General features: G+C 38.9%; 1 protein-coding gene across 1 annotated transcript in view; it reads right to left on the reverse strand.

Moving 5' to 3' along the window:
- RBKS (ribokinase) overlaps window positions 1–15,904 on the reverse strand; it is a 73,083-nt gene that overhangs the window by 11,611 nt on the left and 45,568 nt on the right. The window contains exon 7 of the mRNA XM_077175818.1: window positions 10,101–10,289. Coding sequence (XP_077031933.1) covers window positions 10,101–10,289 — 189 coding nt within the window. The remainder of the gene's footprint in view (window positions 1–10,100; window positions 10,290–15,904) is intronic.

The following is a 15,904-nucleotide window of genomic DNA, read 5'->3' on the forward strand; positions in this document are numbered from 1 at the left end:
AGAGAATTTCCTCACCTTTTCCCCGTATTTCTGTATCTCTTTGTGCTTTGAAATGAATTTAAAAAATATTCCTTATAGACATTTGGGCAGCTGACAAATATCACGGTTAGAATTTGGGAATCTGCTTTTCTACAGATGACTTTCTCTAGAATAGCTGGGTTTATGTCTGTATGTCTACCTTTGAACATACAGACACTAAAAAAAACCCTGAGAAAAGTGGCAAAATAAGTGCACTCAACTGTAAACTTGCTATTAAAGACATTCCTATAGGTTACTGCTATAAATCACCAAAACTTACAGTTTTAGTTTCTTCAATTTTTCTAATGAAAGTTGTAAAATATATTCTGTCTGTGGGACAGGATATTAAAGATTAACTCTTTTATTCTTGATAAGAAATACAACTTCTGGCATTTTCTGCGGTTACAATTTGCAAAAGCAAGAAGCCTGATTTCCCCACTATTCTCATTTCTCTGTTCTTGTTCTTTTGAAAACCCAATTATGCAATATCACCAATCTAACTCAAAACTTTCTGGTTTCTGTAGTGACAAAAAAAATTACTTGAAATTGAAAACTCTGTTGGGTGAAATCATGAAATCTGATATTGTTAAATATCATCATTACTGTGATTGGCATTTCAGGGCAACTAGGCTGGCAAGGGGTTCCAGAGCCAGGTTTGCCTTCCCTCTCACCATAGCCAGAACTGATGTGAAGAAATTGAGAAGAGTAAGTTATGTTCCACAATAGCCTAGATGATACTTGGTTCTGCAGAGAACACTTTTAAAGAAGAAAGGGAGGCATATAACATTTGTTAGCTAACCATGAAGAGGAAAAAAATGATGAAGGGTTTGGCCAAGAATATGCTGCACTATTACACAGCGGATTGCATTTGCAACTTCCTACAGCTCAGGCCAGAAAAAGATACTTGGGAAGGTGACGCTCTGGATGTGCCAGAAGTGCCAGCTTCCACTAGCTATTTTTAACTGCAGGAATTGCATTAGAAAGGATGACTGCACACAGTTGGTCTTCCTTCCTCTTCATCCTTTCTGCAACTCAGATATCCCAGATATCCTATCTACCATTACAACTGGCACTCCTTGTGTGCACTGGCAGCCCAGGATCTGCTCCAACACGGGGTGAGCTATATAACAGGACTGAGCATCTTCTTGGAGGACACCCTGAGCTGGACTCATCATAAAGTCAAGAGGAGGAGAGCAAACCAAAAAAGGGATGCAGCATGTTTTGCTGTAATGATTTTGACTTGTGTTGCATTCCATGGTTAGCCCAAGAGAAGCAATAAAAGTAATTTCCTGCTCTGCTCTCAACCTGCATAAATTATACCATTGTTTCATTTACTAAAGCATCCCAGAAGTGAGATGGCACAAAGATATTTCTGAACTCAGCCTCTCTAGACCTCACCCAAATGTATTCTTAGGTGCAGATGTTGGATGTGTTATCATTCCCATGTTCTCTCACAGAGAAAACACTCAAATTGCTACACATACACTGCCAGCATCCCTACCTTTCTATGTCCAGAACAATAATCAACTGGGGTTAATTTCCAAACTGGAATGTTTCTCAGTATGCAGTAGTGGAGCCAAAGCACCTGCTCTCATAGCATACTTCCATAAACTCCCTACAGCCTCTTCAAGAAGCATCCAATGCAAAGCAACTCTGCATTGCTATGTACTTTCTTCTTCATGTGGATATTCACAATGATGTCCAGTTCTAAAAATGAGACAGCTGACAGCCTCACAAAAATTTTGCTCCAGTCCTATTTTTTTTTAAGATGAGCATAGAGAACAAATCATGCTTAAACAAGGGAAACAGGTTCACTTGCCACTGAAGAGCCAGTGTCTGCATATTTTGTTCATTATCTACAGAACAGCATTCTGAATAGTACTTTCCTTATGTTGTAAGCAATTTAAGGTGCTTAGCAACTTTTTGTGTATGTATATGTGTATATGGAATAAAGCTGTAGGACACAATGGGACACAATGACATGACTCATTAATGATCATGTGTAGCAAAACCAAACAACTCTTGGTATCACTAAAGTAGTTTTACTGAGTTTTTTGATGATAGGCACACTACAATCTTAGAAGGGGCTTAAAAACTAAATATTGGCTTTAATCTTTTTTTTTATAAGACATCTTCATTAAGTACCCCTTGTAATTTAATGCAATTTGTGGAAAATGCTAATACTGCTTTGGGCGCACTTCTCCCTGTCAGCTGTATCTCTGTTAAATTATGCATTTCCATCTGGAAAGAAACTGTACAGGACTGTAGGCTCTCTTCCACTTAGAGTCAGGAATGGAAAGGGATTTAATTAGATGCTCCGTGGTTGAGAAAAGGACTAGAGCAAAGCCTGGGTGGTCCATGGAATCTTCCACTGGAAAACAAGACTGCAAATTGTTCTGTACAAGCCTGCTTCTGTTTGCTCATTTTGTTTACATTGTTTGTTCTTACAGATTAAAATAGACAGTTACTAGGCAGATAAACAGTGTTTCCTTCCACTACAATGTTGTCCAGAAGTTAAGAGAGCAGCATGGGACAATATATGCCTGTGCTTCATTTTTGGCTGCACTACTCCAACTCCCTATATGACTTGGAGCAGAACAATTTTAGTCTGTGCTTCAGTGCACCCAGTCACCAACATTTTTGTTCCACTCTTCCAGTTTGTACAAGGGGGATAATATAGCTTTCTGCTCTCCAAGGGGAAAGAGGGTGCATCCAGCTTGCTCCACATTTTCTCAGTTGACTGCCAATGCAGAGGGATGCCACTCTTGCAATCCCTCCTGTCACTGGATACCTGTATTCCCTTAGGCCACTGACCAAGCCTTAACAGACTGAAGTGTCTTTAGAAGGCCTGAATCAGAAGCAGAAACTCATGAGGAACTAAGCAAGTCCCATCTAGACTTTACTGTGAGTCAACTCACATGCAGTCATTTCAGTCATGTGCCCTTTCACAGTTCAGCTGAACTTCAAACATAATAGATGCAGCTTTATTTAGGCTTACAGTGCTGATCACTGATTGCAGTGCCTGGCAGATTAACTTATTCCTCATGGTTTTTCTGTTCCAAGATTCAATGGATTCCATATTTGTAAAAAAGGCAATGCAGAAGGCAAAGTCAGAAAGTGGGCTATGACTGGAACTGAACTTATTTAATAACCTATTTGGGTTGCATGTTAAAGAAAGGAAGCTATTATGCTCTCGTTTTGTGGGATGTTAATGGGAACTCTGAGCATAATTACTCTGTGTTGATGTGTCTGAATAAACTCCACTGATAAATAAGATTTTGCCCAGCAGTAACTTCTCTTTCCTTGAAAATGAGAGGGAAGATGGGAAAAAGGAAAAAAAAAGAAGAACTGAAAATGAAAAAAGAGAAAAAAAAGAGAAAAAAGAGAAAAGAAAACAAAAAAGGAGAAGAAAAAGGAAAAGGAAAGAAAAAGAAGAAAAGAAAAGAAAAAGAAAAAAAGGAAAAGAAAAAGAAAAAGAAAAAGAAAAAGAAAAAGAAAAAGAAAAAGAAAAAGAAAAAGAAAAAGAAAAAGAAAGAAAAAGAAGAAAGGAAAGGAAAAAGAAAGGATACATTTTAGGAAAAAAGAAAATAGAAAACCACAAAGGTTTACTCCTTGCTACATCCTTGGGATAGGAAAAGGTTAAACAGTCAACATTTTTCTTTTCTTAGCAAGTTAGAGAACTGTACATCAGACACATTGTCTGCCAAATGCTTCATTTACTACCAGCTGCATTTTTACTTTGTTGAGAGATAACTGAAATAAAATCACTGTTCTTTGTGCAAACGGCATGCTAAATAATGCACGGCTACAAGATTATTAAATAGCAAAGGCATTTGATAATATTAGAGTCAACCACAAGTCCCACTTCTGCTGATGCACAGAATTTTGAGTAATTAGTCATTGCACAGAGTGTTGTATTTATATCCCCTTGAGCCTCAGACGTTAGGCCACAAAGTCAGGAGACAAAGAATTGCTGTTATTAGGAGGACTGTTTTGGATTTATTTATATTCTAAGGCTTTATTTCAGTGTCCACTCCTCTGGCTCAGGCTTCCTCCAAACCAGAAGATACAGCTAAGTCAGAGAATTTTAGTGTAAACCATATTTTTACAGACAAGACCTCTCAACTTCAAGCAGAAGCACTTCAATGAGTTGCAAAGCCCCCAAAGAAGCACAACTGGCCTGAGGTTATACGAAAAGCCTGGGAAAAAGGCCTCCCAGGTTCTGTTCTGATCTCTAACAGACTTCTCATGGCTTATATGCAACACATTAATAGCAGCTCCAATTTATGGACAGATAAATTGGGATACAAAGAAGACACGTAACTCTTCCAAGGATTTACAGCAAGTCTTTTGCAGAGCCCTGGAACTCTTAATCAGTCCTTTGTTAAAATTGCTAAACCACACTGCCTTCTTTAGACCACAATTGCTGCACAGGCCTGAATACTGTGACATATCTAAAATTATACAGCTATACACTTATATGAGGCTTTATTAAAATAAAGGTTGTGTAACTCTTCAGAGTTCAATACAAAGCTGCCCAGTGAGCAATTTACTGTTTAAAGACAGCCTTCATAATTCTTCTCCTAATAGAAGAGACAGATCTAATAAATTGTATTAAGAAATCTGAGGGAAACAATAGGCTTTGAACAGAAAACATCTGATGACACTTCATACTGTAGCAATGAACTTTTCTTTTGCAGAACTGACATGAAAAAATAATGGTAACATTTTTGATCATGACAAATAGTATGTATCATATCTCTGAGAATATTGCACAGAAAAGGACTATATAAAATAAATCATATGCTCATGTCAAATTTCAGGCAGAGTAGATTAAATGTTGAATTTTATCCTTTCCCCTAAATGACTTTCATGTTTACAAGCATGGCACTTGAACCTGTGAGCTTCTCTTAGCAGGTTGTGCAATCACTGTATCCAAAAAGCACAAGCAGACAGGGAAAATGCTGGTAATATAAGAAATTACATGGTAAATGTAATGGTTGTGCTTGGAAAAACTGCAAAGTTAAACATTCTAGGTTCTCCATTATATTTAAAAGAGGGACTCTTGATTTGCTGTGATTACTAGGGGCACTGTTGTGAAAAGTGATTGTAAATTTCCTTTTAAATATTGTGTGCTCAATTGCATCCATTTGCCTTTCAAGAAAATACATCTATGCCTAAGCCAGAGATGGAGATGCCTGATCTCCTGGCTGTGAGTGTGCTAATGCAGGACTTCTTGCACACAACAGTGGTATGTGTAAACCTAGAGGTCAGCTGATGAAGAGATAGTAAATAGAGCAGCTATATTATGCATTTAGAAGACCAGATGAGTCAAAAATTAGAAAGTCACCCTAACTGGTGCCAGTGTATGTTTGTCATCTTGATCCAAGTTGGGTTCTGGTGCAAACTGGAGGTTCTAGAAACTAACTCTAGATAACCTCCTCCCCAAAGTGATCTTCCTGCTGTAACCCAGAAATGGGGGGCCAGAAGAGGGGCAGCCCCAGCTTACTCAGAGACCCCCCCATTTTCCACTAATGCTGCTGCACAGGAGAGATTCTGCCAGTGCCAGCTCTCCAATTCCAGTCATGGAGACAGGACACACCACCTCCAGCTGCAAGGAGCAACCACAGAGCCACAGAGCAAATCCCAGAACCAGAGGGGACATTCCAGCCTGCCTTTGCCACTAACCACCAGACTGCCCCACCTCCAGAGGAGGCCTGGCATGGCTCTGAAGCCCAGATCCTGAGTAACCTGGAGCTCCAGACAGCCTGAATGCCCCTCTGAAGTCCACCTGCACATACTGAGCCTCAGGCAGGCCTCTGGCAGTACCTCAAGGACTTGACTTGGTTCCCAGCTGTCACTTGAAGTGCTCAGCTCCATACTATCCCATAGTGTTTTTTTCAAAATGGAAGGGAACTAATCTCACTGCTGGCCATATTCCAGCTTTGAGTAATTACATTCTTCTGACAAATTTTCCTTGGCAGTTTCAATAGAATATAATTAGTAAATGTAAATAGATGTAAATAGTGCTGTAAATTACACTTTGTGTGATTGTCAGAAGCAGGGGGGAGAGCAAGGGTGAAGGGGCAAAAAGAGCAAAGCTACATTCTCCAGTATGGATGATGATGTGGCCTTCTATCTCAACAGACCACGTATGTCTCTGCCAAGATGGCTTGTTCAGGGCTACTGCAGCAGCAGATGTCAAAATCCAGGATCATCGCGTGGTTCATCACACGGATCATCCCCTTCACCTCAAGTACAGTTCTGTCATGATGGAGTTTGGTCATGTCCCACAGCTGTTTGTGAGCAGCTGCTGTGCTCCACCTCAGCTGTGCTCCTGCTTCAGCAGGAGGCAAACTGCTTCACACACTCACAACTGCAAAATGTGTATGATATTATTGTTTTCTGTGGAATGCTTATCAGATTTGTGAATGATTTGTGAAACCTTCTGCACCAACAGAAGAAGTGTCATATAAATGGAATTATATAATTATCCTTCACAGCTATTTTAATGTAGCTTCATGTACTAGTTTCACCTAGAGTGGAAATAGCTTCTTCCAAAAATAAACTAAATGCATATATCCAACTTAATATAGTCAAGTAAATTTAAAAGCAACTATTTAAAGTAATGAAAATAGAATATAATGTATAGCTATATTAGTACTTTATTATGTGTCAAATGTCTCATGTACGTCAACTGTTTCAAATACAAATTGACTTCGCTGGTGGGCTTAATCAGATCTTTCTGTCACAGAGAGAATTTGAGGATGATTTTTCAATAATTCACTTATTTTTCTGTTTATCCAAAATTTTCATACAGAAAGTAGGTAGCAGAAACTAGTAAATTGAAGGGAAAGTCAATTTTCTTAGCAAAAGCTTATTGCACTATTTAGCTATAACAGGAGAAACAGATGTTTCAGCTTTACAATGCCATGTCTTGCAAAACTTCCCTCTGAACGACTATTCGTGCTCTACATGTTTTGGACTGTGTATGGAGAGCTCTGCTAACAGTCATGAGAAGCATTGCATACATTACTAAAGCCCACACTAAGATAATTAGTGCTAAAAAAAAAGAATCAACAAGCCTTTTTTCCCTCTTTATAGTATTGATTTAGTGTGGGTGAAAAATGCCAGATTTTCAATCTTGAAGATTCATGTTCCACCACAGAGTGGGAGATGGAGCCAGCTTTTCCCAGTGTTCTGCCAATAAGCACTCAGATTAACCACCTCAAGGGTAGGGATGAAGAGCCAGGCTCTACAGCCTATCAACCCATTAGTGTCTCTGATGAATCTGTGAACATGGAGAATGGGGAGCACACAAACTGGAACAAGGAACTCAAATTCTTAATCATGTGGCTGTACCTACCCAAGTATTTTGTTGTTCAAAAATCCCTAAAACTGCTGCGCAGAACAGAAATTACCAGGGGTCAGTAGTGAAGTTGCAGGGCTGCAGAGAGGGCTCTGAGCAGTGGTAGCAGCCTTGGAAAATTTCTACAGTGAAAGGGGACTTTGAAACTAATTTTGCATCTTGCATGTGTATCTCCTAAATGGAAAACTCTGTTTTTTAATAAGGACTCTGTAGCCTTTTGCAAATTCTGTGATAGGGTACACGTGTCATTTAACTCTTTGTCTGGCAGTCACTTCACCTTCTGCAGATCTAAACAGTATCAATACAGATACAGGCACAAAACCCAATGTGATTGTGCCCAGTCCCTCGAGATACTGAAGTCAGAGCAATTTAAAGTAGCAACTTTTTTTAGTATCAAATGGCAGCCTAAGAGCATACACATGAACTCTGAATACCCTGTGGGTAGGTGGCTACTTGGTAAGCCACCTTACAAGTTTGATCCTTCCCCTGGGGAAGGATCTATTGTGGACACGTCTTGAAGAAAGTAACATGTCCTACTGGAATATTTAATGCTTATTTTATTAACAGAGCAATCCAGGTTAGTTAAAGATTACATTATTTTGCTTAGTGTTTGTGAGGGTTGCTTTAAAACCACTTGCTTTCAGGCAAAGTGATAATCAGGCTAAGCACTGTAAGACTTTCATAATGGAAGGCCAACACATATTTTTTCATTCAGGCTGCAAGAATAAACCAAGCACAGCTGTTTTACTGAAAACAACCCACTGGTATTTAAGTAGATTAACAAAATTAACTGTGAAAATCCTCTGTTATGTGCAAGCCAATAACCTGTTGGCCACAAGGAGGCAGGGCAATGATTTAGTAAATTAAAAGGAACTGTTTTTATTTAAAATAAAATTATTATTTTTTTAAAAGAGGCACATTACATTCGTTCAGACATGAAACTCTGAACTGCTAGGCAAGATAAAAAGCATTTCTCATCCACAGTGTGTGGTTTCAGTATTGCTGTTTTATTCCAAGAGCAGCGATTCTTTATCTTTAAAATATCAAACAATAGCTGATCTGGAAGCAATTTTCTTCTTTTGAAGAAGCAGATCACACATATTTCTTCAACATCACTTCTGTGTGATAGAGAAGAAGCTCTAACAGTAAGCTTTGATAGCAGCAGTGGATTTACCAACCCAGAGCAAGAAGCTATACTGCCAGGTTCACAAGGTGTTGCTCCCAAGCTAATAAACCCTGCTTCTGGACAGCTTTGGGAGCTCTGCCTTTCACTTCCTTGGCACTTCTAACTCTGGACTAAAAGCAAGCAGAGGCAGTTTGGCATCTGCAGTGCCCTACCAAGAACCTTATGCATGAACCAAGAACCTTATGCATGAACCAAGAACCTTAGTGATGTCTCCTTCCCCCAGCTAGAAATTTAAGACATTCCAAAACCAGTACAAACCCAAGGTCAAACTTCTAAATTACAAAGAGGATAAATAGGAAAATAAAACCAAAGTATCTCTAGTTCAGAGTTATGCAGAAAAAGATTATATTGACCAATGAAACAATGTTTTCCAGTATCAGAATATCAGAATAACAGTATCAGAATATCACAGTCCAAACCTATAAGTGATCTTCTGATTGAGATGAAGTGACTTTACTCTTAGCTCTGCTACTTCATGTTACTGACCTAGGTAATCTCAGCTCCCTCTGCCTCTGTTTCCTCATCCTTTAAGCAGTTGCCTTTCCTCTTTGTGAATCAGTATGAGGTCCATGGATAAAAACATGCTACAAGAACTAGTTGTTATTAATGCAATTCAGATATGGAACATACCAGATGGTAAAATCTCCAGGATTTTAATGAACTATTGTAACAGAACATATGTAATATGACGTTATTATAACAGGCATTTAAATGTATAGTCAGTACATACAACGTGACCTGCTCTGCTCTCAGTAACTCCACTGGAATTATTTTGGATTTATGTCAGATAATACTAGGAACACAAAGTAGCCCCATATGTGCAATGTGGTAAGGTTTTCATAGCAATGATATCTTAACTATTGCCTGTCCTGTTTTCCTCTTTTGCTGGGGGGGTATTGTATTTTGTGGTTTCAACAGAGCATGTTTTCTGCACTTAGTTCTGCACAGGAAGCAAAGAAGTATCCTAATGTCAAAGATTAAAATGCACCTGACCAAGTATCCCTTACCTAGCATCATAAAACAGTCATCATGAAACAGCAAGAACTTGTGGGTTTTTCCACTATATTCTATAAAAATATGCCTTTAATCACCTTATGATAGATTTGGTAAGTAATTCATGCTTTGTCAGAAGAATTAAACATTCAGTTTCAGACTGTGAGTAGTATCTCCATTCTCTCACAGTGTTTGAGTTCTACACAAGATGAACTAACTGAAAGGGGAAAGGTGAAAAACAAGACTGCAGCTCAATCCAGTGGCTTCACAAACTACAGTCAGAGACAGGTACTTCAGTAAAGGAGGAACACGAGGACACCTTTAGTATAATAGTTCTAGCTCATCTACTATACAGACTATGAAACTCAGGTGAATTGATATTTAATATATGAGACACTGTAAGCAGGATACCAATTTCACATCATAAATTAGCCTTTGTCCTAGTGCCCAAAGATTTGGCTGATTACTCACTGCTTTCCCCTAGTGCTTAAGTAGTCTTTTCCAAAGCAAGACAGTTAAACCACAAAAACGTACCGTAGTGTCCACAGCCCTGACCTTCCCAGCAGGAACGTGCTTTGGAATGCCTTCGTCTCCTGATATCATCATGCAGCCTTCTGCTCCAAGAGTAACAATTACGAGCTTACACCCTCTTCCTAACAGCATGCGTCCCACCTTTTCAGCATCTTCAAGGTTGCCAACTGGGATGCCCGTTAAAATTTCTGCCTGGAAAACAACCCACGCAAATGAAAATCATAATCTGACAGCATTCATTTTTGGACAACTGTTGCATTTGAAAACAGTATTTAGTATCTTTTAAAAATGTGTATTGTAGGATGATCATGAAACCACTTCCTACGCTGATCTTCAGCTGTGTCTTGCTCCTTGCTTGAAATCAGTGTGTACTTCAGGCACAGCAGACTAACAGAGAGCAGCCTAGGCAGAGAGACACAGGAGGTGTGGGTTCTGTTCCAGCTTCTACAGCTTACCTGCTATACAACCCTTAGTAAAATCACATTTCTCCCACATGCCTCTGTTTATTCATCCGTGAAATAGACACAGTGACACAGTCTTGGCAAAAGCATTTTGTGGTTTAATGTGAAAAAATGCTGCAAATCAACTCGGTCACTATTCCTGAGGGAAATTTATCACTAAGTGAGGAACTTTTAAAATACTTCTTAAAATTCTCAGTTTTCAGCTAGCTAAAGATTTTCACAAGGGAAATCTCTTTCAGGAAAAAAAGTTGCTCAACTTCGACCACTCTGTTCAGTTTAAGATATATTTTTGGATGAGAATACCTAAAATTTATCTGAAGCCACCTTTGGACAAAGGCTCATTAAAAAATTATTATATATTTGTGTTACAGCCATGTCCATATGTCTCTGTCAACTGTGCTGGCTCTGTACAAATGCAGTTAAACTCTTCTTCTAACTGATGGTGAGCTTAAGTAAACTTCTCCCAGCTGGGTCTTAAAATTAATCTCTTCTAGTTCCACACAACTAAGAGCAAAATTTCACCAAAATCTGCAATGAAGACTTCAGAATCAAACAACATTTTCACCACTTCACATATTTTCTTGATGGCATTGTATTGCCATGTGTAATGTGCTTTTTCTTTTCTTTTTGGAAGGGAAAAGAACAAGAATGAAACAGGAAGAAAAGGAAGAGAAATTGTCTTTTCTCTGAAACAGCCTACCAGGCAGTTCTCCTGCATAATACTGTATGCCTTCAACTGTAAGTAAGCAGACACATTACATTTTGCTGTCTTCACTAAATTTTGTCCTGCTTGCCCATGAAAAGGGAAGCCTTACTGTAGTTTGCATTACAAGGCTGCTGCCGCATCTTGAAGAATGCAGCCTGAAGCATTTTCAGATACCTGCTTCATAGCCGAGCATAACTTCCACACTCCTAGGGCTTGTTTTCAGTGGAAAACTTTCTTTGGAACCTATTCAGCAGCCACTCTCCTGACTTTTGCTGCATGGGCACCTCAGCTTCTTGGGAAACAGCTGCTGAAACATTTCAAACTACCTTCCTCGGCATGACTGAAGCTCGAATTCGGCGCTCGCCGTTCTCGATGTACCAAACTGCAGGGACTGAAGGCGTGTTCGGGGGAGCGCAGGCCGTGCCCCAGGCAGCCGGGACAGGAACTGCAGCAGCCAGCCCCGAGCGCCGCCCCAGCCGTGAGTCACTGCTGCTGCTGCTCGCCGCTGTCATTTCCTGAGCTGCGGCCCGTCCCCGCCGAGAGCAGCCCCCTCTGGGCTCCGCAGGGCCGCACCGTGCCAACACACTCCCTAGCGTTCTGAGTATCGCTCGCAGAGCGCTTAATCGCTTTAACTTTAAGCACACATGACTAAGCGCTGCAGTCCCTACTTAGACAAATGCCCAAATTATTTCAAGCGCTGTTGATCTGGTCACTACGAGGCAGGGCCTGGTGTGGCAGGACTCGGTTGTTAAACTTGTGCGTGGTCAACGCGTACACGCAAATTAAAATTACTTTTTTTAACCACACTGATCCCAGACAAGAATATAGTAAGATCTAAATTATAAGAAGGCAACTAAATCTTTCCAATTTTCTCTTTGGCATGCCACCATGCTGCTCAAACTTCTCTTGTAGTATAAACTATTCAAGCATATTAAACATATTTCAGTCTTTAAAAGGTTATAAAAGTATTTTCCAGTAAGAATTTTTTTTTTCAAAAAGTATCTTACAAAACCTTTTGACTATATCTTCTTACTAGGTTTCCAGGAAATCAATTCACTAATAGTGGTTTTGGAGTAACTACAGATAGATGACATATAATATTAAAATATATATGTACACTCTATTCAAGTGTCTAAAGACTCTGAGTCTCTTTGTGAATTTTAATATCTCTGGAGCAGGAATTATGTATTCCTGTATTCAGAACACCTGGTGCCCTGTGCTACAATAATAATAATAATAATTTAACACAAATCCTTGAATGAAGCAGGCAAACTGAGTTTTCAGAGTACTTTATGAGGGGCAATGATTCCAAACATTCTACCTCTGTGGTAAAATCTCCAGAAGGAAAGTGGATTTGGTTTTTGTAGAGTAACAGTAAATCTAATATTGGTTTATTTACCTAATATTTATACTTCTGTAAGCTCATGAGCAAGGTAAATGAAGCATTTTAATATGATAATTCTTCCTCATGAAATGCACGACCTGTATGCTTAGCATTATGACAGTAGTCATCTTTGTGCTTCCCATGTCCCAAATCAACAGGATTTTTTGTTTGAGGGGTGAAAGAATTGTTTTGGGACAGATATTTGTAGAAATCTTTCTTTTAATCTTTACTGCTTATACCAATAAACAAAATTATTTTGAACAGACAGAGTCTGTATAAAAGTAGATCTTTGGCTGCTTCAAACCATTATCATCTAACTCATCTACAGCAGGATGGTACAACTAAAAAACACTGGAACAAACTGGAAGAACCATAAAAGCAGCAGAAGCCAGACAGATTCTGTGCCAATGATTAGAAATTGCAGTAAATGTCAACTGATGTTAAATACTGTGGTGAGTTTTTAAGTTCCTCCCTTCAGTAGAATCTTATTTAAAAAACAAACTGTGGTACAATTGAGGGAAATAACTAATGGTTATGTAAAGAAAAAATTAAATAACAATACTAAAAGCCCAATGTGGACATTTGCCATCATACTGTACAAAAGAGCAGCAAATGAAGAATTTTATTTTTCTGCAGCTAGTCCCATAAAACTAGTCAGTTAAATGGACTTATTAAAGCAAGATGGCATTCCACACAACCGCTGTCAGAATAAACCTATGATGGATATTATATAATTAATCTACATACTATTTTCAAAATGTTGTTTGCAAGACTGGCAGAAAAATTTAACTAAAGCTTTTAATTTCATAGATAGGAAGGTTCTTGGCCATAGTCTTTACCAATCTTAGTTAAGTCTCTGTCTCTCTTTAGATTGTGGAGTCTAGTCACGGTAAACTGACACAAACCAGAAGTGCTACATAAAGAAAATGGCCCTGCTTTTTCCTTGCCACTCCTGTCCAAATGGCCCACTCTCATGTGCCAGAACAGCCATTTGTGTGGCCTGGAAACACACTGAGATTGCAAGGCAGATCTGTGTGAAAACTAACACCACCCCGAGTCCCACATTACCCGCAAAAGTCAACCCAAAACAATTAACTTCTTTCAACAGCAACAGTAATTTACATGGGCTACAACTGAGAATGTTCCCAGCATAGGAGCATTTGCCAGTTGCTCTAGCTGTGGTGCATTTGGGGTAGCCACTTCCAGGGAGATGTTCTGGATCCTCTCCTTGGCATCTGCACAACCAAACCTGCAGCATCCTATCTAGTTTTGGGAAGTCTGGCACAAGTAAGACACTGAGCTACCACAGCACAGTGTAGTGAAAGGCCATCCAGACAGTCAGAGGGCCAGAGACCAGGACATACAAAAGGAGGCTGGGAGAAGCAGGCTGCTTCAACCTTAAGAACTCCTGGCTAGGGGGAAAATCTAATTGCTGTCTAGGGCAATTTAGTAGGTGGGTATAGTGAAGATGAAGCCAGAGTCTTCTTGAAGGTGCACAGGGATAGGGCTAGAGACAACAAGCACGAACTAGAACATGGGAAATTCCAATATTAGGACAAGCTTTTTCACCACAAGGGTGATGAAGCAGTGGAACACGTGCCCAGAGGTCATGCGGGCTCCAGCCTTGGGAGATTCAGAACTTGACTGGACAAAGCCCTAAGCAATCCATCCTAAACTGGACAGGCTTCACCAGGGTGCTGGAATAGTTGAACATCCAGAGGTCTGTTCCTAACTTCCACAGTCCTCTGATCCTCAGCAAATACAAACTGGTGAGATAAAAAGAAGTATTAATTCCTTGGGGAGCAGTCTATCATTTGGACTGGGTTTTGTGCACCTAGCACAATAACAACTTAGCAAATGTTCCCAGGTACTACTGGAAGAGAAATAATAAATAATAACAGGGAAACTGTCTCAGTTTTAAGGCTAATGCATCTAAAACTACATATAATAATTTAAAATACTTTTCATTTCAAGTATTATAACACAGTAAGTCAGTTGGCTACAAACTTGGCCTGTACCTTAGAAGATTTCTTTTGAGAATGACAAAACAAGAACTCAATCTCATTAATTCTAACACATGTGAACAGTCCCCAAGAAGTAGTACAACAGATTTAGTGTATAAGAAATTGCAAGGTCAGGCCACAAGCCAAGCTAGTTCCAGTTGTTTCAAATTAAAAAATTTTTACATACAGGCAGGCAGAAATACTTATCGTGCTAGAATAATTAAAAACTGATTGAAATGAATTGGCCTGAGGCTATAATTTCCCTCCCAAAAGTAACATCTTTCATTTCAGACTAAATATGGGAAAATTCATACTTTCCAGCAACTGATAAAAAGAGGTTTAGAACAAAGCTGGAAATAAAATATACTGTGAATTGCTGGCAACTTCTATGTAATGGCAGAATAGTAGCTTTCCATTACTTAAATCACAAGAGGCAAATTCAAGAGATGTTCTGAAATATTTTATTTCTAAAGGAATTTCTAAAGGACCTGTTTTTGTTTTGACTCCTAGAGAGATCAATTATATTTTCTTAAGGAAGATTATTCTTACTAATAATCTCTCTATATTAACAGGCAGTATCTTAAATACTTATCCCAGTACTTAAATCTCAGTACTTAAATCCTTATCCCAGACTACAGATAAAGTTTTATAAACTTCATATTCTCTGAATCTTGCAAAAGGCAATAATGTCTCTTAATTCTGGACATACTAACAAATATTTATTCAAAAATTATCTATCCTCTGTTAATAGACAGTAACACTTAAAAGGAAAAAATAGGAATGTATCTGTTTTTCAGTGTTATTTTTATATATCTTACAGCTTTAACAAAATCAGCAATTAACTGGTACTGCTTTCTACTATTGAAGCTCCAATGCTAGTATTTAATTAAATCTTTGCAAGGCCTTCTTTAGATCAGAAGTCTGATACCCGTTTTACATTAGGGAGAAAGTAGTTCCCAATTTTGCATTAAAAATAGCTTGTCAAACTTAATCATTTGCTGTAACCATTCAGGAGTTTTTCTTCTCCTGAAGGGCTCCTCAGTAGTCTTTGAACAAAGAAGCAGCTGTTCTTCAAAACGTTTAGGATCAAATTGAAATTGCTGATGTGCAATATATTTTGGTTCCTAACCTGCAGGGCTATGTAACTGCATGCACACGCTAAGAAAGAAAAACAACACATGAACTCTATTGACATTGTGGTTATGCCTAGAGCCATCTGCAGCAAGGAATCACACAAATACGTGGGAAAAAAA

Source organism: Agelaius phoeniceus, chromosome 3 (assembly GCF_051311805.1).
Source record: "Agelaius phoeniceus isolate bAgePho1 chromosome 3, bAgePho1.hap1, whole genome shotgun sequence".
NCBI lineage: Eukaryota > Metazoa > Chordata > Aves > Passeriformes > Icteridae > Agelaius > Agelaius phoeniceus.